Genomic DNA, 21,862 nt, shown 5'->3' with positions numbered 1-21,862 from the left:
GAATAATAATAATAATAATAATAATAATAATAATAATAATAATTTATTTGTACCCTGCCCATCTGGCTAGGTTTCCCCAGCCACTCAGGGCAGCTTCCAATGAAGATTAAAAATACATTAAAATGTCACACATTAAAAGCTTCCCTGAACAGGAATGTTGAGGACATTGAAATGAATTGCAGGGGTTTTAGCAACAAGGTAAAATGCAAGATTGGATTAATAAATAGATAGACTAACAGGACATAAATTTGCTGAACCAACTTTTAAAAGGGATACAAAAATGGGAGACGTGAGGGAGTCAGGAAAATAAGTTAATCAAAGAGGAGAAATTAAGAAAGAGGGAATTTTTGTCTTTTTATATGTCTTTTTTTCTTTTCTTTTTTGTGTTTAATGTCTGTATTTTTGTATCTTTGTATTGTATAATTTTGTATCTTTTTTGTCTTTCCTATTTTTTTAAAAAAAAACTCTTTTATTGTCAAAACCTAATAAAATATTATTTAAAAAAAAGCTTCCCTGAACAGCTGCAGAGCAATGTTTCCCAAACTTGGGTCTCTAGATGTTTCTGGGCTACAACTCCTAGCAAGACCAGTGGTCAGGGATGAAGGGAATTGTAGTCCAAAAACAGCTGGAGACCCAAGTTTGGAATACACTGGTGTAGAGATATGACAGGCATCCACTCTCTGCGGTTTCTGGAAACAGGCTAGATACATTTTTGTTCTGACAGGCTCTGCCAACTGCATAATCACATCTTTACAAAGGGTATTCACTTAGAGAGGCACTGGACTCTTAAGGTCCTTTGCAACATAGAAGCTTTCCCCATATATATATTTTTAAAATATACATTTTTATTAAAGTTTCACAAATTTTTAAACAAACACAAAAACACAAACAAACACAACACAAATAACAAGTATAGTTTCGGATCCTTATTTTCTTAACATTTTTCCCTGACTTCCCCACACCTCCACTTCTTGTATTCCAATTCCAATAGTTAGCTCAGCAAGTTCTTGTCCCCAACTTTACCTTATTATTATTATACTTAATTCATCTTAATTAACCAATTTTAACTTATAGACCTCAATTTAAACAACAATACTCATTCTTTACGCCCTTTTCTAAGGTCGACCCAAATTCCCTTCCACAAATTTCCCAATTTTTATATTAATTACAAAACAAAATAACAGAGAGACAACATATAATTATACACCCTTTGGATTCCAAAAACTCTCACCCCCCCTTTCCCGGTTTCGATCCCCAAAAAATGTCCATCAGTCTATCAACTATCAGCCTGGAGATCTCACGTCCAAGGCCCTCAAATCTCTCTCAGTCCCTCTCTGCCGGTTTTTTTGGTAGTCCTTTATATTAGACATCAAGTCTCGGAGAAGCTCTGTCTCAATAGGGTCTATGTTTCTTCCAACCAGACCTCCAGAAGCTTTCCCCATATACACACACAGACACCATCAAAATCCTGAGTATTTTGAAAGTTCTATGCAATGAGCTCACTTGCTCTTACCTTTGGTTGCTTGTGCTTTCCACTTCTCCCGGTTTTGTTGCACCACCTCAGTCCAGGTGCTTTTGAAACCTTTGAAGTCCACAGTGAGAATGGAGCAGTTGAGAGAGGCACTTCCTTCTGATCCAGTACTCTTGACACTTGATCTTTTAACTTCTGAGGGGCTAATGCTATTCAGACTGGGAGAGCACAAGATAAAAGGCATTAATATTATATCCAGATAGACCCAAGAGCATAGATGCTAAAGAGCAAAATGTCCATTTTCTTCATCCACTAACTTGACCCTTTCTCTGACTGAGCTTTCCCATCCATCCTCCTGCTGAGGGACGCGGGTGGTGCTGTGGTTTACACCACAGAGCCTAGGGCTTGCCGATCAGTAGGTCAGGGGTGGGGGTGGGAAACTAAACCCTTTGGAGTCGCAATTTTGCCTTGGTCCTGAGTCTTTTTTCAATGCCGGCCAATTTCCAAGCAAGAGCCAGGATGGGTCAGACTTGGCAAATGGCCTCATTGGTGATGAATGTCTGAAGTGAAAAACTCAGAAAACCATTTCGACATGAGCAATGGCAATCTGGATTTGCCAAGCCACTTGACGCACCAGGAAGGTCATATAAATCAACCATTTTCCAAATCCAGCAAGTCCAACTATGGCATGTAGCAAACTTGCAGTATCTAAAGGTTGTGTAGAACTTTATAGAGTAGAGTTTATCGCTATATGACCGAAACCTTTATCGTGTTAATTTTATTCATCTAATGGTCCTCTAGTGATCCTATTATATGTGTCAATTTGGAACATTGCCTGGCCACTTTAGAAAACATGGGTTGACCACTGTATGCAACATCTGGAACTGCAGGGTATCTTAATGTATCCCTTAAATGTTATCCATTCCCACCATGATGAAGTTATCTTCACAAAGTAAATATTTCCCATCCAGCCATTGGGACATAAGCTATATGATCATGTCTTAACGCCTATATTTACTCCAGTAGGACAATTACTGAATACATTTCATGGTCTATCAAGCATAGCTACATTCTTCCCTCTTTAGCCATAAAGCTAATTACATATAGATTATTAGCCATATTTACTATAAATAAAAAGGTTCTCCCAAGCTCCATAAGAAGAGAAACTTTGGAACATGGCATGAACATTCTGCACTCCCTTCTCGTAATTGAGACGCTTCTGTGCACATGAAACAGGGCCTGCTCTGCCATTGGACAGAGGGAGGCTGATGCCAGGCAACCATTTTTCGGTATTATGAAGTTGTTAGTTTAATTTAATTTGTCGTTGCTGCATGTTTACAACTATAGCAGGGTGAGATTTTCTGCCTTAGGTACCAGAATAACGTTGGCCTTGACTTGATGTCAGGAGGAGGTACCATTTTCTGTTCCGCCTGAGGCGGCAGACGTCTTGGGGTGGCCCTGAATGGGACTCCATATCCCAGCCATTAAGTTCAAGAGAATTGGGAGCTGAGCTGTCAATGGAAAATTAACGTAGATACCGACCTGGAACGCCTAAACCCTGTCATGCCAGAGTGGGAGGCTTCCTCAATGAGAGGTGTTACAATCTTCTCTGTCATGTCAGTCAGCACAGTGAAAGTGGGCTCCACAATGAAATCAATAAAACCTGGAAAAGACACACAAAGGCAAGGGGATCAGCTACACTGGCGTCAATGTGTTTGTCAATATTCATAAAGAAATACCTGCAGGAAATGCGTCAATAGCTCACAGTGTGAATCCTCGCACAGGCATTAACATCTAATTGTAAGATTCTTCTTTAAAACGGTGAAAATGATTTGCTGCAGTTCGACACACGGCAGATGGGACTGAGATTGTTTTGTGTGGGCTTTGTGGGAATCTGAGTCAAATTCCAAGTACAGCTAGTGATGAGTCTGACCCAGCTTGGAGGATGAAATTTATGGAAATACTCTAATAACAAAGCTAGGAATGCTTCGTGGTCGTGAAGCGTGCAAGGAAACGTGGCACGTAGCTTCCCTTGCACTCTATTCATCTAAACTTTGCATTTGACTTACCAGCAAGAGTTATCAGAGGTAATTTCATGTATTTTCTGTAAATCAAACCTGATGTTCAGCTATTAGGTCGTTTTGGATGAATAATATAATAACATAAATTGGCTAGGAAGGAAGGCTTATTATCAAAAGTAAGTATCTTGTGGTATAGGGTGCCTATTTCAGAGCAGGAAAATTGGAAACCACTGTTTATGTATTATTCACCATTTGCAAAGCAAATTAAACAAATTGGGTGCTATGTTACAGAAATGTCTAAAGAAACACCATCCTTGTTAAAAAATATGACCGCTAATGTCAAATGTAATTACAATTTCCCATAATCCACTTATTTAATTTAGTTTGCATGGGACACGGAACCCACTTTCCATCAGCTAGGAGTCATTATATCTTAGCTTTTATATCAGGAAATGAAAGTAATCAGAACAACCATTTAGACTGAGCAGTGGTTCCTAAATCATCTTCCACGTATCATCTGTGGTATAAAGCCTACACTAGCAGTCCCATTCTGCCTCCTTCCTTTCTCCCAGTCCACAAACAACCTCAGAGGGTGTTCTGCAGAAGTATTCATCATCCAGCAGACATTAAAGTCTGTTCCACACATTATATTTTTTTATGTATACAATCACACTTTTAAAAATGTGGTGCTGTGGGTTAAACCACTGAGTCTAGGGCTTGCTGATCAGAAGGTTGGCGGTTCGAATCCCCGCGATGGGGTGAGCTCCCGTTACTCGGTCCCTGCTCCTGCCAACCTAGCAGTTCGAAAGCACGTCAAAGTGCAAGTAGATAAATAGGTACCACTCTGGCGGGAAGGTAAACGGCGTTTCCGTGCGCTGCTCTGGTTCGCCAGAAGCGGCTTGGTCATGCTGGCCACATGACCCAGAAGCTGTATGCCGGCTCCCTCGGCCAATAAAGCAAGATGAGCGCCGCAACCCCAGAGTCGGTCACGACTGGACCTAGTAGTCAGGGGTCCCTTTACCTTTACTTGGACGTGTGCAGGGATGGGCTTTGGTCACCTTTCGTAATATGGCGCCCTATGTGAGGCCAAAATTTGGCGCCTCCAAGCGGATCCTCTCAATTTTGCACCCATCCCTTGGCTCGGAGCCTTGTGCGCCTAAATCCGGTGCTGACATGTAAAATGGAAATGTAAGGAGAGCCCTGCTGGATCAGCCCAAAGGCCCATTTAGTCCAACAGCCAGTTGCGTGGCAAGTTACCTCCCCCAATGAAATGAAGACACGGACACAATGATATAAGGTTAATGGGCATAAAAGGCCACAACTTTATTGATTACGGTAATTGAAGGTATTGGCCTTAGGCATTGGCTACTATAGACTACCCGGCATGGTGACCGGGAAGGGTTGAACACAAACCGCGGGAGTCCTGTTGAAGTACGCCAACTAGGATCCCAAGGGTGTCACCGCTCGGGGGCGTGCCGGAGGCCCTACCTCACTAGGCTTCGGACAAGGTCACGCCCCCCGGAGTCCTCTACCGGACTACCCCTTCACATTGGGGGAAGGTGATGGCGCTTCCTTCCCCCCCTCCATTTGCCTAACAATTGCCCCATGCCAGTGCCTAACCGCCAATACCAAGAAAGTTGTGACGATTGCTACGAGGTAGGTGAAAAAACCAAAAGGCCAGAAATTGCGCCAACTTGGAAAAATTCCTACCAGGCCCCTTGCGGCGACCAACCGTAGTCCATAGCAAGGCCAATTCTAGCTAACCTAAGGGTGGGTGGGATGGGAAAACCGCTCGTCAGCTGTGCGAGGGGGAAAAGAGGGCGGTCCCTGGGCGTGCCTGGCCCTAAATAGCCCGGGCCGCGCCTCCCCCGCCCGCCCATTGGCGGGCTGGGTTTTAGACACGCCCGGGGACTCCCCCAAGTCTCGGGGCAAGGGAAGCCCCCGCAAATGTGGGAGGGACCTGCCCGCAACACCCTCTCCGCTGCAAGTGCGGAAAGGGCTTTCTCACACTATTGCATTTTTAAAAAGTGAAACCAAGCTGATGGAGGAAATGTCCTGAGTTCAAGTGGGGGAAGGGCAGTGAAGGGGGATTGGAGGAGTGGGGGGCAGGGGTGCCAACTTGACTAAAATATTGGGGGGCAGGTATGCCCTGCCCCACAAAACCGATCACATGAAGCAGTGCACGCACACCATCTGAATGGCAATGCCCATCAACCTTGGGGGGCCCAGCCCCTTAAAATATTTTATTGGGGGGGGGGGACAAAGACCCCTCAGCTCCTAGGAGTTGGCTCCTTTGGTGGGGAGATACATACCAACACAGTGACAGCCTGCAAAAGTGCAATAAGTGATCCACAAATGGCCTGTCTGCTTCCTCTACAAGAGCTCTTGTGTGCAATCTTTTCCCTGTCTCAGTGTCTTACCTTCCAACTGAAGCAGTTCACTAGGTAGGGAGGAGCCACTTAGAGCTTCCTGGGCCTATCACTTATTGAGAGGGAAAGGGCTCAGGCAGCAAGGAGGTTGGTGCGGAGCAAATGCACTGGCGGAGCAAATCCAGGGCTCCTGCTGGCGAATTTGCACTGCGCCAGCCTCCCTGCCTTCTCTCCCCTACCCCTCTCTCTCTCCAAGCTAAGCAGCAGTGACCCACCTGTTGGGAAATTCTAGCGGTGGCTCAACTGCATCTGCGTTCCTCAAAATGGAAGCAGCAAGGCTCCCATCTCTTCATCCCTGAGTGGGAGGAAAGACACTCTAGTGCAGCCTTTCTCAATCTGTGGGTCCCCAGATGTTGTTGAACTACAACTCCCATCACCCCTAGCTAGCAAGGCCAGAGCTCAGGGATGATGGGAGTTGTAGTCCAATGACATCTGGGGACGCACAGGTTGAGAACCACTGCGTCTAGTGCATGAACAGGAGGAAGAGGAGGAGGGAGAGGCCACTGCTGCCACCGCCAACCAGAAACGTGAAAGCTTAGAGCACGTGAAACACCGTGAGAGGTTAGTAGTGTGGTTTGGGAATCACCTCAGATAGCCCTTTGTTCCTGATCAACATTTTAAAAAGAATCCAGGGGCCAGTTAGTTAATGCACAGCAGGTTCAGATATCTCAGCGTGGCATAAACTCCATGTGATCATCAGTGTTTGCCCAGCACGTTCAGAAAGTGTGGGCTTTCTCCTTGCCAAGCAAAGGGCAAAAATGAAAGGATGTCACTACACTGATCAGTGAAAAAAGGCACTGATGACAACAAGGAGCAAAGTCTCCAATCAAACAAGCCTCCCACAGCCTCAAAGAGAAGAAAAAGCGTTTGCATCTTTTAAGCTTCCTGTTGAGCAATAGAAAATTCTTGGCTTGGTGTTCTGCAACAATTTGGTCTGGCTGATGAGAGAGCAGACTGGATTTTCAGATATTGGCGCTGGACTCGTGGTGAAATACCGTCCTTAGAAAATAAGCTGGTCTTTAAAAACAGGCCTTGACAGTTAAATTGCTTCATTTCACCCGTGAAAGCATTTGTCTGGATGCAGAGGGTAACTCAGCCCCAAATATTTGATTGTATGGTACGTCTTGTAAGAAAAATAACACCAACTACGCTCCATCAGAAAATTTCTATCAGTGACATAAGGTGAACAATAACATTCTTCCATTGACAGCATCTTAAAAAACAGAGACATCACCTTTCCAACAAAGGTCCTTATAGTTAAAGCTATGGTTTTCCCAGTAGTGATGTATGGAAGTGAGAGCTGGACCATAAAGAAGGCTGATCGCCAAAGAATGGATGCTTTTGAATTATGGTGCTGGAGGAGACTCTGGAGAGTCCCATGGACTGCAAGAAGATCAAACTGATCCATTCTTCAGAAAATCAGCCCTGAGTGCTCACTGGAAGGAATGATCGTGAAGCTGAGGCTCCAATACTTTGGCCACCTCATGAGAAGAGAAGACTCCTTGGAAAAGACCCTGATGTTGGGAAAGATGGAGGGCACAAGGAGAAGAGGATGACAGAGGATGAAATGGTTGGACAGTGTTCTCGAAGCTACCAGCATGAGTTTGTACAAACTGCGGGAGGCAGTGGAAGACAGGAGTGCCTGGCGTGCTCTGGTCCATGGGGTCACAAAGAGTCGGACACGACTAAACAACAACAACATTCACTTCAGCTTTGAGGTGGGAAACTTGCATTGGTGGATAGGAAATGGTGAGGGGGGTGGATATGATAGCTCTTGATTCAATCGCAGCCGCTATATAAAGTCATTAGACAATTGCCCACTGAGCAGCAGACTGAGAAATGAATATTTTAAAATGTTAGAGCATGAGATTTACAAAGAGAACGTGATTATTAATGCCGGTTAGACGCAGTAAACTTCCGCAAATTAAATAAAATGTGAAGCAGCACAGGCCTGTATAAATCAGCCTTTGGTACCAACTGAGTGCTTGCTTCGTTTGCCATAATTGCCTTTGCTAATGGCATAATTTACCATTAATTCTCCATTGATTTGGGCAATGGATACGAGCCTTTTTACTAAAGGTCAAATGCTGCCAAGAAAACAAGGCCAAGGGGTAAGGTAATCTCCTTCATGGTCTTGTGACAAGTCATTCCAGCCAATTCTACATATTACCTTCTCTGGCTGATAGCAGCTCTCTAAGGTCTCGGGACATGAGACCCTTTTAGCCACAGGTTCCAGGGATATAACTGGGTCTTTATTGATACAAAGCACAAAAATTCTACTGAACTATAGCCAGATCTGAAATATGACCTGGCTTCCATCAAAATTCCTTGAATGCTTCACCCAAGCAAGAACATACATACAGTGGTACCTTTTTCTCTAACACCTCGGTACTCAAACTCCTTGGTTCTCAAATGCGAAAATCCAGAAGTAAATGTTCTGGTTCTTGAATGTTTTTTGGAAGCCCAACGTCCGATGAGGTTGTCAGCTATTGTTTCTGCACCAATATTGTTTCTGCACCAATATTGTTTCTGCACCAATCAGAAGCTGTGCCTTGGTTTTTGAACATTTCAGAAGTTAGACTTCCAGAATGGATTAAGTTTGGCGCTTTTGCTATTTATTTTGCATTTTGTTTCTGAGGATTTTTAGGTTAATTTGTTTTTGTGACTGTGTGGAACCCAGTTCAGCTACTGACTGATTGTGTAACTGCGGAAATAGATAAAAGCCCCCCATCCAAACAATGACTATCATCAGTGCAGGTAAGAAAGAAAAAAAAGAATTTTAATTTTTATCATCTACAATACTGTCTTATTTATTTTACAATACAGTACATTGTTTATTGGGACGCGGGTGGCTCTGTGGGTTAAACCACAGAGCCTAGGACTTGCCGATCAGAAGGTTGGCGGTTTGAATCCCCGTGATGGGGTGAGCTCCCATTGCTCGGTCCCTGCTCCTGCCAACCTAGTAGTTCAAAAGCAAGTCAAAGTGCAAGTAGATAAATAGGTACCGCTCTGGCGGGAAGGTAAACGGCATTTCTGTGTGCTGCTCTGGTTCGCTAGAAGCGGCTTAGTCATGCTGGCCACATGACCAGGAAGCTGTACGCTGGCTCTGTTGGCCAATAAAGCGAGATGAACGCCGCAACCCCAGAGTCGGTCACGACTGGACCTTTACATAGTTTATTGCTTTCATTTTATGGATCAATGGTCTCATTGGATAGTAAAATTCATGTTAAATTGCTGTTTTAGGGGTTGTTTTTAAAAGTCTGGAATGGATTAATTCATTTTGCATTACTTTCTATGGGAAAGTGCGCCTTGGTTTTGGAACGCTTTGGTTTTGGAATGGACTTCTGAAACAGATTAAGTTTGAGAACCAAAGTACCACTGCACTGTGCTTTAGGCAATTCCCCTTTTCTGCCTTCTTACTTTCCCTTTTGCAGTGTCTTTGTGGCCACTTTCTCCTTCCTCCTCACTTGGGAAATGTAGTCTTTCTGGATGTACTTACCTACTTGAGACTGAGGAACCATAGTGGATTTACGGTCGCACAAAGGGGAAAAAGGAAGCCCTAGCTCTGCTTCTTTGTCACCCTGAAGAATAAAGAGAAAGAACAAAAAGAAGATTAGTACAAACCAGGAACGTAAAGGGCATAAGTCATGTTCTTGTTCACTTTGCAGCCATTTGCATGGGACTTGAACAGAAAAAACTCCCGGCGCACTGTGATCTTAGCCAATATATTGACACTGGGTTCAAAAAGAGAGGTACAGTGGTGCCCCGCAAGATTCGTTCCGCAAGTTTTGTCGTCTAGCGAATTTTTCGTCTTGCGAATCACGAAATCCCATAGGAATGCATTGAAAATCAATTAATGCGTTCCTATGGTCAAAAAAAGTCCAAACAAAGCCAAATTTGGTACAACAACAGTTTATTAACTGCTCTTTAAAGTCACACATACTGTAAAGAGCAGTTCAAAAATTGAAGGGAAAATAAATTTATAAACAAAACAACTTTATAAACAAAACATGTCTTTGTTTTTAGACAAAGGAAACAAAGTCGCGAGACGTTTTCGTCTTGCGAAGCAAGCCCATAGGTGAAATTCGTCTTGCGAGGCAAATCGAAAACGGAAAAACCTTTCGTCTAGCGAGTTTTTTGTCTTGCGAGGCATTCGTCTTGCGAGGTACCACTGTACATGTTGTCTGCAAGACTGCCTATAATTTCATCCGCTCATGTAGATTGCAGCCTAGAAGCAGAGATATATTCAGTGAGACTTTGGCTCTTTTTAAAAAAATAAGGGGCAGCAGATTTCTCCCTCTCTCCTTATTCCAATGTCCTGTCGAATGGTGCTTTAGAAACAGTCTTGTGTTTCCAAAACAGATTGCCATAAAGCCTGAGGACGTGGAGGGAGATAGGCAAAGTTGCCAACTGACTCGTGGGAGGGGGGCAGACACCCTAGCCTTGGTCCACACAAATACTCATCACAATATTACACATGAAACATGACTAATCAATGGTACAATGATCATACTCTGGCCTTTTATGAACTACTGGAATGTTCTAAAGGATATTTAGCTGCAACAGGGCTTTCTGTGAAGAAATGAACACACTGTGGCCTGGTTCAGACATAACAACAATAGAATGCTTCTATTAGGACAAACTAGTATGAGTGATGGAGCTATATACTCTCCCCTTTGCACATGCAGGGAGGAGATTTATGCCTTCGGGACAAGCTTGGGAGTAAAACAAAATGGGAAACTGTGATGTAGAACAAGCCAGGAACAAAAGCTTTAAATCTCCTCCCTTCAAGGGGAGGGGGAGAATGCGAGCCCACAGCTCAGGCTGGCTCACACCAGCTTACAGCAACAAATCATACCCTGTTGTCACATCTGAACTGGGCATAGGATCTGCTATATTATTAGGATTTTCATTGTTGTATTTACTGATCATCCGATGTAAACACACAGATACCTGTGTTGAATTCCGCTGGGAAAGGATGGAGAGAAACTCTTCCCTCGACATCTTTTTAAAGGACAGTAGACATCCCCCCGCACAGGGGAGCCAACTTGGGCAGGTCACATGTGCTCCTCAGTCAGGTTTCGAGTTCTCATAAGGCCTTGAGACCACGGAACCTGACTTCCGGTGGCGAGGCTTCAGAGATGCTTTCCAAGGCCTTGTGAGACTTCAGAAGTTGCGTTGGGGGCCTGCAGTGTGGGTGCTCAGCACCCACAACAAATTTTTGTGGGTGCTCAGGCACCCAGAGTCCCCTATAGTTGGCGCCCCTCCCTCCACAGCAATATTTCATGCAATTGTGATGTCAACAAAGGCAGTAATAAGATGCTACCTACGTATGTCCTACATAGCCACCCTGAGCCTGGCCTTGGCTGGGGAAGGCGGGGTATAAATAAAATTTATTATTATTATTATATGTAAATATTAAGTGGAGTGCTACCCAAATAACATGGAAAGAAAGAAAAGCAGCTTAATTTTTGCAAGTTACCTGTCTGAAAAACTCCTCTAGCAGGGACATGGTCCAGCGATGATGGAGGTCCCATGCCTTGGCAGGATGACTGATGTCGGCTGTATGCAACATCAGCGATAAGGCTTTCGGTTTGTCAATTCTGCAAATGCAAACAGTGGTATAAATTAATCACCGTGCCGTAAGACTGGAAACCAACTGTGAAACAAGGAAATGAGGCTATTAAAACCTTTGACAGGCAGAGACAACCCATTTTAGTTTTGCCTGCATCCTTGTCCCTGTTGAGTCCTACAAGGGCAAGACTAATAATAAGGAGGAGGCTGATAGGCAGTGGTTTCAAGTAAGACTCTGGCAGGCGGAGCTGGCATTAGTGGCACAGTGCGCCTCTTGCCCTAAAGGACCAGCCACCACTGTTTTTAGTGCTTCTTCTCCACAACAAAGGGATGGATTTCTTTTATCCATGCTCTGTTTTAATCCTTGCCAATCTGGAACGAAGTGTGTCTGTGCGCATGTGTGAATTCACTCGCTGTGAAAAGAAATAGGCATGGACATGAAAGCATGCTGTCTTCCCCCTCAGAGAGATGCTTTTGAAGCTTGTTTAATGAAGTGGCAAAGTACCAGCTGGAACACTGCCCTCCCCTCTGCACAGTGTCACAAGGTGACTCACCCTTCTGGCTGCTGCAACGCATTCTTCATGGCTTTGATTTGCTGGAAGTGACAGGACATATCTGTGGCCAACACCATCTCAATCACCAGAGTCCTAAATTCTCTTTTCGGTAGATATCCAGTTAAGAAGAGGTGGAGAAGAAGAGGGAGGGAGGGAGACAGAACCATGTAAGAAACACTTCTTTTGTTTCTCTATCTACAAATTATTTATCACATTCTCGCTGTACACTCCGATGTGCGTCACTGAGTACTTCACATTATCTTTTTTTCCTGGGGCTTAAGGGCAGAGAGGAATATCTGCTGCAGATACCAGACCTGAAGTGAGCAAGTTAGTCAGATGATGTAGCCGCTCTTGCTAGGAGATAACCTTGACATCAGGGCACTCTGTTTTCTATTATCTGTTATCTATACTGGGCACCCAGGGTGTGGGGGGTGTTAGGAGAGGGGTAGTTTCTTGGGGGGGCACATCACGCTCCTTCTGTGGTAGTTTACTTGCCTTTTCTTCCCCCCCCTGCACTTAGCTTGCACCTGTGACTCCTAGAATCTGTCCAATAAACACACAAAACGTACTGTACTTTTGAATAAATAATGTACACTATTTTTTGTATCAATTTGCAGGTTTCAACAGAAGTCTCATAAAGGTCAACAAAAAAAGCAGAAGTATAAGTATCTATTCCACCTGTCTGTTCAAAGAGTCCAATAATCCACATGAAGGGTTGTTACAGTTCCACAGAATCCTTTCACAGAGTCTCAGACAAGGATTTCTGGAATATTAGCCTTAATATTAGCCGGAATAGATACTTATACATGTATCTATCTCATGCATGAACTGACTAGAGAATGAACTGATCCACCGGGCCTTCTGCTTTTTTCGTTGAACGTTATGAGACTTCTGTTGAAATCTACAAATTGATACAATGAATTGTTGTTGTTGTTTAGTCGTTTAGTCGTGTCCGACTCTTCGTGACCCCATGGACCAGAGCACGCCAGGCACTTCTGTGAATAGTATATCTTATTTATTCAAAAGTACATCCGGTTACGTTTGGTGTGTTTATGTAGTATGTTCCACGTAACCATAGGTTAGTTGTTGTAGTTTTGTGAATGTCCTAGAATCTGTCAGCATGTGACAGTGGCCACACCCAGGAAATGGCTTTGATTGGCCAGCTAAATCAGGTGAGGGTAGCCGATGGGTCTCAAACCCTCATTGGTTTAGGGACTTCCCCTGCATGCAAATACAAGCTCTGGCAGATTGAGTGGATGAGACCAGAAGTGGGTCCAACATCAAGAAGGTAGTTTATGCACATGATCTGGAAGGAAGGTTGGGGCATCAACCAGGGAAGGTAGCCCGTCTAGGAGAAGGACAAAATAAGAAAATAAGAAAAGGAATAAGAAAATTCCTTCCAGTAGCACCTTAAAGACCAACTAAGTTAGTTCTTGGTATGAGCTTTCGTGTGCTGACATCAAGAATCACAAAACAGAGAAACAGTAGGAGAACACTTCAATCTCCCAGGACATTCTATACAAGATCTCAAAGTAGCTGTTTTACTACAAATGAATTTCAGAAATAGACTGGAAAGAGAAGCTGCTGAATTGCAACTCATCACCAAACTTAAAACCATGGAGAGACCTGGTCTGAACAAAGACATTGGATTCTTATCTCATTATACATGACTAAGCCATTTCTCACCTTCTCACCCCCTGCCTTTTCCTGTAAGACCTATTGCAGTCGTTAAGAGTCGTCAACAGGCTCATCTCAGCTATCTGCCAATCTCCCATTCCCACCACCCTCCCCACCTTCTCACTATATAGAAGCGTCTGGCAACTTCTGTTTCAGTGTATCTGAAGAAGTGTGCATGCACACGAAAGCTCATACCAAGAACTAACTTAGTTGGTCTTTAAGGTGCTACTGGAAGGAATTTTCTTATTTTGACTATGGCAGACCAACACGGCTACCTATCTGTAAGTAGGAGAAGGACAACTCTGATCCTAAACCTCCGCTGCCTTGCTGGATATCTGTGGGAGAAGAAAAGGCCAAGGAGTGAATCCTCCACAAATCCAGAGTGGAGTCCCTAAGACAGTTAGATGGCGCCTTGTATGCCTTCTTCCAGCATCGCTTGCAGCCAAGCTGGTGCCAAACATATTGCTCTGCTTTCCTTTGGTCCACTTCAGTAAAGCCAAGAGCAGCCCAGGTTCCCCAAATACATTGCCCAGGCTTGTGTCCTATGGAAGTCACGTCGGTGCTACTAACACAGAGGTTTGACTTCACTCCTGGAGGCACACTCCATTGCGTCTTGAGGCAGACGGATGCCAAGAAAACAATATTGGGCACCCCATATCTTGCCAGATACTGTGAGGTATGTGGAGCCAGTCTTTTTCTTACCCTTTTCTGGGGAAAGGGGGTCCAAGTTGCAAGTTTACGGTAACTGATGCTAAGGCACTGTAAAGGTAAAGGTAAAGGGACCCCTGACCATTAGAAGAAGAGGAAGAAAAAGAGTTTGGATTTGATATCCTGCTTTATCACTACCCGAAGGAGTCTCAAAGCGGCTAACATTCTCCTTTCCCTTCCTCCCCCACAACAAACACTCTGTGAGGTGAGTAAGGCTGAGAGACTTCAGAGAAGTGTGACTAACCCAAGGTCACCCATCAGCCGCATGTGGAGGAGCGGGGAAGTGAACCTGGTTCACCAGAGTATGAGTCCACCGCTCTTAACCACTACACCACACTGGCTCTCACATTAGGTCCAGTCGTGACAGACTCTGAGGTTGTGGAGCTCATCTCACTTTATAAGCTGAGGGAGTCACGTGGCCAGCATGACTAAGCCGTTTCTGGCGAACCAGAGCAGCACACGGAAACGCTGTTTACCTTCCCGCCGGAGTGGTACCTATTTATCTACTTGCACTTTGACGTGCTTTCGAACTGCTAGGTTGGCAGGAGCAGGGACCGAGCAACGGGAGCTCACCCTGTCGCAGGGATTCGAACCGCCGACCTTCTGATTGGCAAGTCCTAGGCTCTGTGGTTTAACCCACAGTGCCACCCACGCAGTGGCGTAGCGTGTGGGGTGCAGGGGGGCCGGCCGCACCGGGCGCAACATCTGGGGGGTGCTCGCACTTGCAGCTCTCTGCCCCTACTAAAATCCACGGGTTAGGGGGCACAAATTACTTGCCTTGCCCCGTGTGCTGACAACCCGCGCTACGCCACTGCACCCACGTCCCTGTACTCCCATTTTAATTGAATGCTACTTGCTACATATGCAGTGTTGCCCAACAGCAAATGATCTACAGCCCCAGCTTATAATGTGTGTTGGCTTGTTAATGCTGTAGCCCAATTCACACCTAAAGCCAAATATGTGTGGAACAGATATTTTAGACTGCCTGGTGTCATGTTTTAGGCCGTTAAGGCCAAAGTTCAATATTTTTGAACTCTCAGAAAGGGACAGGCTTTGCTTGGATTTGCGAAGAGCTTCCTGGATGAGGCAAAAGGCCCATTTAGTCCAACATCCAGTACTCACAGTGGCCAGCCTTCAAGCAGAACCTGAGCACAAAAGCAGTCTTCTAAACAAAACCTTCTTGTTGTGTTGCTGCATGAGACTGCATTCAGAAAATGATGCTCTTGATTCCAGCACAGACAGAAGATTTTTCTATGGTTCTGTAGTATATCGAGGAACTGAAGAATTTTCAGTTTGGAATTGTTGCTTCAACAATGGCCACTGAAGACACCAGTCAAAATGTATTTGATATTGGTGAGAGTCTTTGAAATATGTCTCAGTGAACTTTTGGGAATCAACACATTGTGTGAATCCAAGGTTTTCAGATTCTACTTCTTTGTCTTGTACCATTCCTGGAGTGGAACAGCTCCACTTGTCAGCACTCTGCAGAGCTCATGACAGCACCAAAGAAAAATGTAAATGTTATGTCTTTTAACGTGATTTATGCTACAACTTTGACATATTGCTTCGGTACAAATTGAGGACCACTTCTCCTCTCATCATTTGCTATCAAACTTCCTTCTCTGCTGTTCATCCATGAACCAAGTTTCCCACTGAGTACACTTGAGGGGTACACTTGGAGCAATCAGGCTGACAGCCATCAAGGTCAGCAGGGATCCTTACCTCCAATCATCCTTTGAGAGGTTAGACAGGATATTCATCTCCTCGTCATCTTGCAGAAGGCGGAACGCCGCGCTGAGGTGATGATTTTCTAACACAGACCGATCATTGTAAAGAATGGCTGTATCTGACCTATAAAACAAAGATCCCTTAACTATAAACATAGGTTGGAATTTTTATTCTTCCTCCAATGAAGGGAATATCTTGGCTTCACATTTCAGTATCTATTCATTGGCTCTAATTGTGTTATACTGGTGTGGAACAAATGAAAAACTGAGCTGAAGAACCCGTTCAGCTCAATTCTCATTTTTTCCAAAATGAATGTACAAAGTGATACAAAAGGGACACCTGTTCATGGCATTCAGAGATGGGGAGTGGTTTGTCTTGTTCCAGAAACAGCAGCGCTCATTTTACTGGTGGCTGCCATTTTATTTACCCAGAATGCCTTCATAGTGTCATTTTGGGATGTTTTAGGAAAACATGATGGCTGCCACTGGGGAGCTGCCATTTTTTTAAATGACAGCTATCACCTTTCTCTAGAATATTCAACTGGAAGATTCAATGCCTGGGGAATTATGGCTAAATAAAATAGCTGTTGCCAGAAATGACTGAACAAATGAGTGCTTCCATCAATGCCACTGCAAACAGCACAAAAGAAAATGGGGGAACCCAAGAAATATGGCAGAGAGAAGTAGAACAGAACAGGGCAGGCTGTCAGGAAAAATACATATCTTTATAGGGAGTTTTGAGACGATATTATTTGTTGTGGTTAATGTCTTCCACTGAAAATAATTAAAAGTCTTTCTAGAATTATTTCTTCACAGTAGTATAATCCAGTAATTAGTAAAGAGCCTATTTGTTCACAAACTCATCAGAAATTCAAAGCCTCTTCCTTTTTAGTATGATATTAATTAACCTTTTCACTCCATAATAAGTAGTATTTTTATTAATGATAAAGATCACTTCTGACTTAAACCAAGGATATTTAATTGTTTAAGTCCTACTTAAACAGCAATTGAAAGGTAAACGTGGTAATACTAATAAGGCTGAAATCATGAGACTGTTATTCAACTCTTAATCAGTTCTCACCACTTACTGAAATATTGAAAATCTTGCACTAAAGTTATGGAGGATTATTTTTCTTCATTATTAGCTCCAAAGTGATTAGCTCCATCACTCTGAACTTCTTTTTATTCCTTCTGATTTAAAGACTGGAACCTTGCATTGAAACACACACACACAGCATTCCATAATATGAATGAACTATGAGCTTCGATTCACAACAAAATACTACATTAATACCACAGAGATCCCAAATAAACCACCTTATCAATTTCACATTTAGTAATAGTTCAGTTCAAAACTTCCCCATTGGATTTTTTTCCTAAGTAATTTATTAAAGTCACATGCAGGCACAAATACCTTATTCTCATCCATCTGTTAATATCTGCAGCTGCCATCAAAACCAGAGGTTCCATGTTATGCCCCTTCAGTGCTTTGAAAGTTTATTTTTTTTAAAAGGAACTAGTTCTAGTTCATCTTGTCCTTGTTGTTGTACCACTACACTATGAATTTAAATACCTGACAGTAAGAGATCAAAATTTACCTAAGCCGAAAGAGACCTAACATTTGAAATGTTTAAAATCAACTAGAAAATTGATTATAATCATTTGTGAAGAGCAACACTCACTCCTCTTTGGGGAAAAAATAGCCTCAGGATCAGTGGCGTAGCGTGGGGGGTGCAGGGGGGCCGGCCGCACCGGGCACAACATCTGGGTGGGGGACGCGCTCGCACTCACAGCTGTCTGCCACTACTAAAATCCACGGGTTAGGGGGCGCAAATTACCTGCCTTGCCCCGGGTGCTGACAACCTACGCTACGCCACTGCTCAGGATTTGGGAACAAAATGTGCCAAATTTAGGATTTGTAATCTGAATTTTTTCAACAAGCAGTATTAAATCAACATACAAGTGTTTGCAGACTCTAGTTTAATCTACCCCCACACCCCCAAAGCAGTTTCATATGGATATTATATGGACGCTTTATTTTCATTTACTGATTTTTCTTACTGTTTCTTCCTTCACAACTTTTTGTGCCTTTGTCGATGATTCTGAATGGACTCACCGTGTCTGAATATGAAAGTTGTTTGTGGTTCCGGTGTGCTCATAGTCGTGGATGGCAGCAGCAAAGATCATAGCGAAGATTTCCAGCTCTGTCAACCAGTGCTAAGAAAAAAGAAAAGATTTAACATCAGTCAGACCACATGGCACCCTTTCCAAACTTTGACAAGTGTTTTGTTTTGCAAGCCATGTTCTACCTGTTAGCCAAGAACGCTACACTCTGGTGCACTTTTCACTGCAGACCTTCCAAGATCTGAGGCAGTTGGCTTTGCAACTTTGCTACTAGAAATTCTTTTAAATGAATTATACCTGGGGCTTTCATCGTGCAAATCATGCACTCTACCAATGAACTACAGCAGCTACTTATGCATTGTCAAAAAAAGAAGACTAGAGATTTTTTATGGTAATGTAGAAATGCAAAGGACAGATCATGAAGCTGAGGCTCCAATACTTTGGCCACCTCATGAGAAGAGAAGACTCCCTGGAAAAGACCCTGATGTTGGGAAAGATGGAGGGCACAAGGAGAAGGGGACGACAGAGAATGAGATGGTTGGATGGTGTTCTTGAAGCTACCAGCATGAGTTTGATCAAACTGCGGGAGGCAGTGGAGGACAGAAGTGCCTGGCGTGCTCTGGTCCATGGGGTCACGAAGAGTCAGACACGACTAAACGACTAAACAACAACAGAAATGCAATACATCTCACCAAAGTGGGGATGACTTTGCTCAGGTGACCTATGGACCTGCTCATTCTGCTATCTGGGTGCTAACTGCTGATCTACAGCTTCCAGGCTCCCTGCTCTCTCTTCTTAAAGTAAAGGTAAAGGGACCCCTGACTGTTAGGTCCAGTCATGGAAGACTCTGGGGTTGCGGCGCTCATCTCGCTTTATTGGCCAAGGGAGCCGGCGTACAGCTTCCAGGTCATGTGGCCAGCATGACTAAGCTGCTTCTGGCGAATCAGAGCAGCACATGGAAACACCATTTACCTTTCCGCTGGAGCGGTACCTATTTATCTACTTGCACTTTGACATGCTTTCGAACTGCTAGGTTGGCAGGAGCAGGGACCGAGCAACAGGAGATCACCCCGTCATGGGGATTCGAACCACCGACTTTCTGATTGGCATGTCCTAGGCTCTGTGGTTTAACCCACAGTGCCACCCGCGTCCCAGCTCTCTCTTCTTATCAGTCTTTAAATCAGATGTGGAGCGGCTACTTTTCAAACTGAAGACACTTTCAGATGTCACTGGGCAGCCCTTCAAATAGAGAACTGCCCTATATAAAGTAGGGGCCTGGCCCATGAAAGCACACCTTTCTGATCCACAATGAAATACAAAATGTGTTTCATTTAATATATATATGTGTGTGTGTTTCAATTAGATTACAGCCATCCTTCTCATACACATCAATATTCACAACAAACAATTTAACGCAATAAACATTCCAGCGTTTAGCATGTATGCATAAACAAAAAAGAAAATAAGGGTGTGGTTGGCTGTGCCTGCCCCTCTTTTGCTGCTGCTAGGGAATTCTATGAAAGGAACCCAGGGGCTCGCCTTGCTTTTGTCCGATCTCCTCCCAGGGGTTAGGACCATGCCAGAGTCCCCGGGAGCGACTGGGGTGAACTAAGAGATGGAATCCACTTCTGTGCTCTCCCAGTATGTTTTCCCTTACTGACCTCTGGTGGCGCCCAGTTGCCTGAGTGCAGGTTCAGGTAGTCCGAACCAACGCCTAAGCAACCATTCACATGCTGTAATCAATAAAGTTGTGGCCAAATTATTGCCAAAAACCTTAAACAAAATTTTCTGTGTCTATTGTGTTTTATTTGGGGGTGGTTTCGGGGGTCTTCACACGCAACAATCAAGCAGTATATAATTTTATTTTTTTTATTTTTTGTAAAGGCAGATTAGACTCGCAAAGCTCTGTAGCTAGTGATGGATCCCCAAAGAGAAAACTCCCTTCTGACCAGCTGTTCAGAAGGTGATCAGGAAAGCAGATCTGCACTTCCCTCCCAAATCAACAGTTTGTTGCACAGAGCTATTCACAAACACTGCTGGATTGGGAGTCCAGGCTTTTAGGGACCGAAGAAGAAGAAGGGTTTGGATTTGAGATCCTGCTTTATCACTACCCTAAGGAGTCTCAAAGCGGCTAACAATCTCCTTTTCTTTCCTCCCCTACAACAAACACTCTGTGAGGTGAGTGGGGCTGAGAGACTTCAGAGGAGTGTGACTAGCCCAAGGTCACCCAGCAGCTGCATGTGGAAGGAACAGGGAATCGAACCCGGTTCACCAGATTACGAGTCCATCGCTCATAACCACTACACCACGCTGGCAACATACATGGCACTAGTGTATGGGATAGAGCTGTCCATGAATCTACACAGATACAAAAAAATCTCTGTGAAAACGCTTTTTAAAAAAGAAGAAAAAACGTTATGAAATACATATGGGATTTGCCATTAGCTCATCAGCGCCATCTAGGGTCCCATTTGTATAATGTACTTAGAACGTTATACTTGCAGCTCTATAGCTGAGTCCTATGTTGTTGTACCTATTTTGTGGAACAGTAGAAATCACGCATCCCCAACCTTCAGCCCTCCAGATGTTTTGGACTACAGTTCCCATCATCCCTGACCACTGGTCCTGTTAGCTAGGGATCATGGGAGTTGTAGGCCAAGACATCTCGAGGGCCGCAGGTTGGGGATGCCTGGTATAAATGCTGAGAGATGGAGATGAACACCCTTTTGAAGTCATAGTTCTACAGTGGTACCAATGGACAGGATCCATTCCGGAGGCCTGACCATAACGTGAAAAGCCTGCAACTCGAAGCACCACATCTGCACCGGTGCGCAGTGTGATTTGGAGCTTCTGCGCATGCGCAAAGCGCAATTTGCCATAACCCTAACCCATGCCGGTACTTCCGGGTTGCTGCGGAACGCAAGACGAAAACACGCAACCTGAAGCAGACGTAACATCAGGTGTGACTGTATTTACTTTGCACTGCTCCCAGAGATCACTTGCTCTTGTTTGCCAACAATGTTTATTGTTTTATGAACTAATTTTAGTTGGTCAAATTTAGGCTAAGTTTAGCAGCACTTAATCCCCAGTGATTTCAGTGGTAGCTTAAGTCATTTCTTAAGTCCCGCCGATTTCAGCTGGAACCAAGTGCAGCTAATTTGCAGCACAATCCAATGCTTTTCTTCAGAGAAATATGCCCTGCTGAGTTCAAGGAGTCTTAAACCCAGGTAAATTTGTTAGACTTGCAGTGTTTGTGTGAATCCAACCCACTGAATTTTTGAGTTTATTGTTAATGTATTTATCAGCCTTGTCTGTCACCTTGAGCAAACACAGAAAAGGAGATTTTTAAAAAACCAAATTAATAATAATATCTTGATTCAAGAAAACATTTCAACAAAACATTTATACCCCCCAAGCGACTGCTTATTGTTGTTATTATAGTCACTGCTAGGTGGTACTATTTTTGGTGTGATTTTATGTATGATGATCCTTGTAATTTTTACTTGAATACTGTTTATGATATATCATTAGACCCTTGGGGCTAGCGCTATGGATAATATAATTATGATGGACTGGC

General features: G+C 43.9%; 1 protein-coding gene across 8 annotated transcripts in view; it reads right to left on the bottom strand.

Annotated features, from left to right (window-relative positions):
- Positions 1–21,862, bottom strand: part of PDE1C (phosphodiesterase 1C) — a 265,314-nt gene that overhangs the window by 35,571 nt on the left and 207,881 nt on the right. For all 8 annotated transcript variants that reach the window (XR_014212337.1, XR_014212338.1, XR_014212339.1 and 5 more), the window contains 7 exons: positions 18,278–18,378; positions 16,157–16,285; positions 12,050–12,151; positions 11,404–11,524; positions 9,421–9,502; positions 3,014–3,134; positions 1,514–1,689 (listed from right to left, as the gene is read on the bottom strand). Coding sequence is in view for 2 of the 8 variants with exons in the window: in XM_082192834.1 (XP_082048960.1) it covers positions 1,514–1,689; positions 3,014–3,134; positions 9,421–9,502; positions 11,404–11,524; positions 12,050–12,151; positions 16,157–16,285; positions 18,278–18,378 (832 nt within the window). In the remaining 6 variants the exon portion in view is untranslated. The remainder of the gene's footprint in view (positions 1–1,513; positions 1,690–3,013; positions 3,135–9,420; positions 9,503–11,403; positions 11,525–12,049; positions 12,152–16,156; positions 16,286–18,277; positions 18,379–21,862) is intronic.

The sequence above is a fragment of the Podarcis vaucheri genome (genome assembly GCF_965113315.1).
Source record: "Podarcis vaucheri genome assembly, chromosome: 12".
NCBI classification, from domain to species: Eukaryota; Metazoa; Chordata; class Lepidosauria; order Squamata; family Lacertidae; genus Podarcis; species Podarcis vaucheri.
This window is presented reverse-complemented; position numbering and strand designations above follow the sequence as displayed.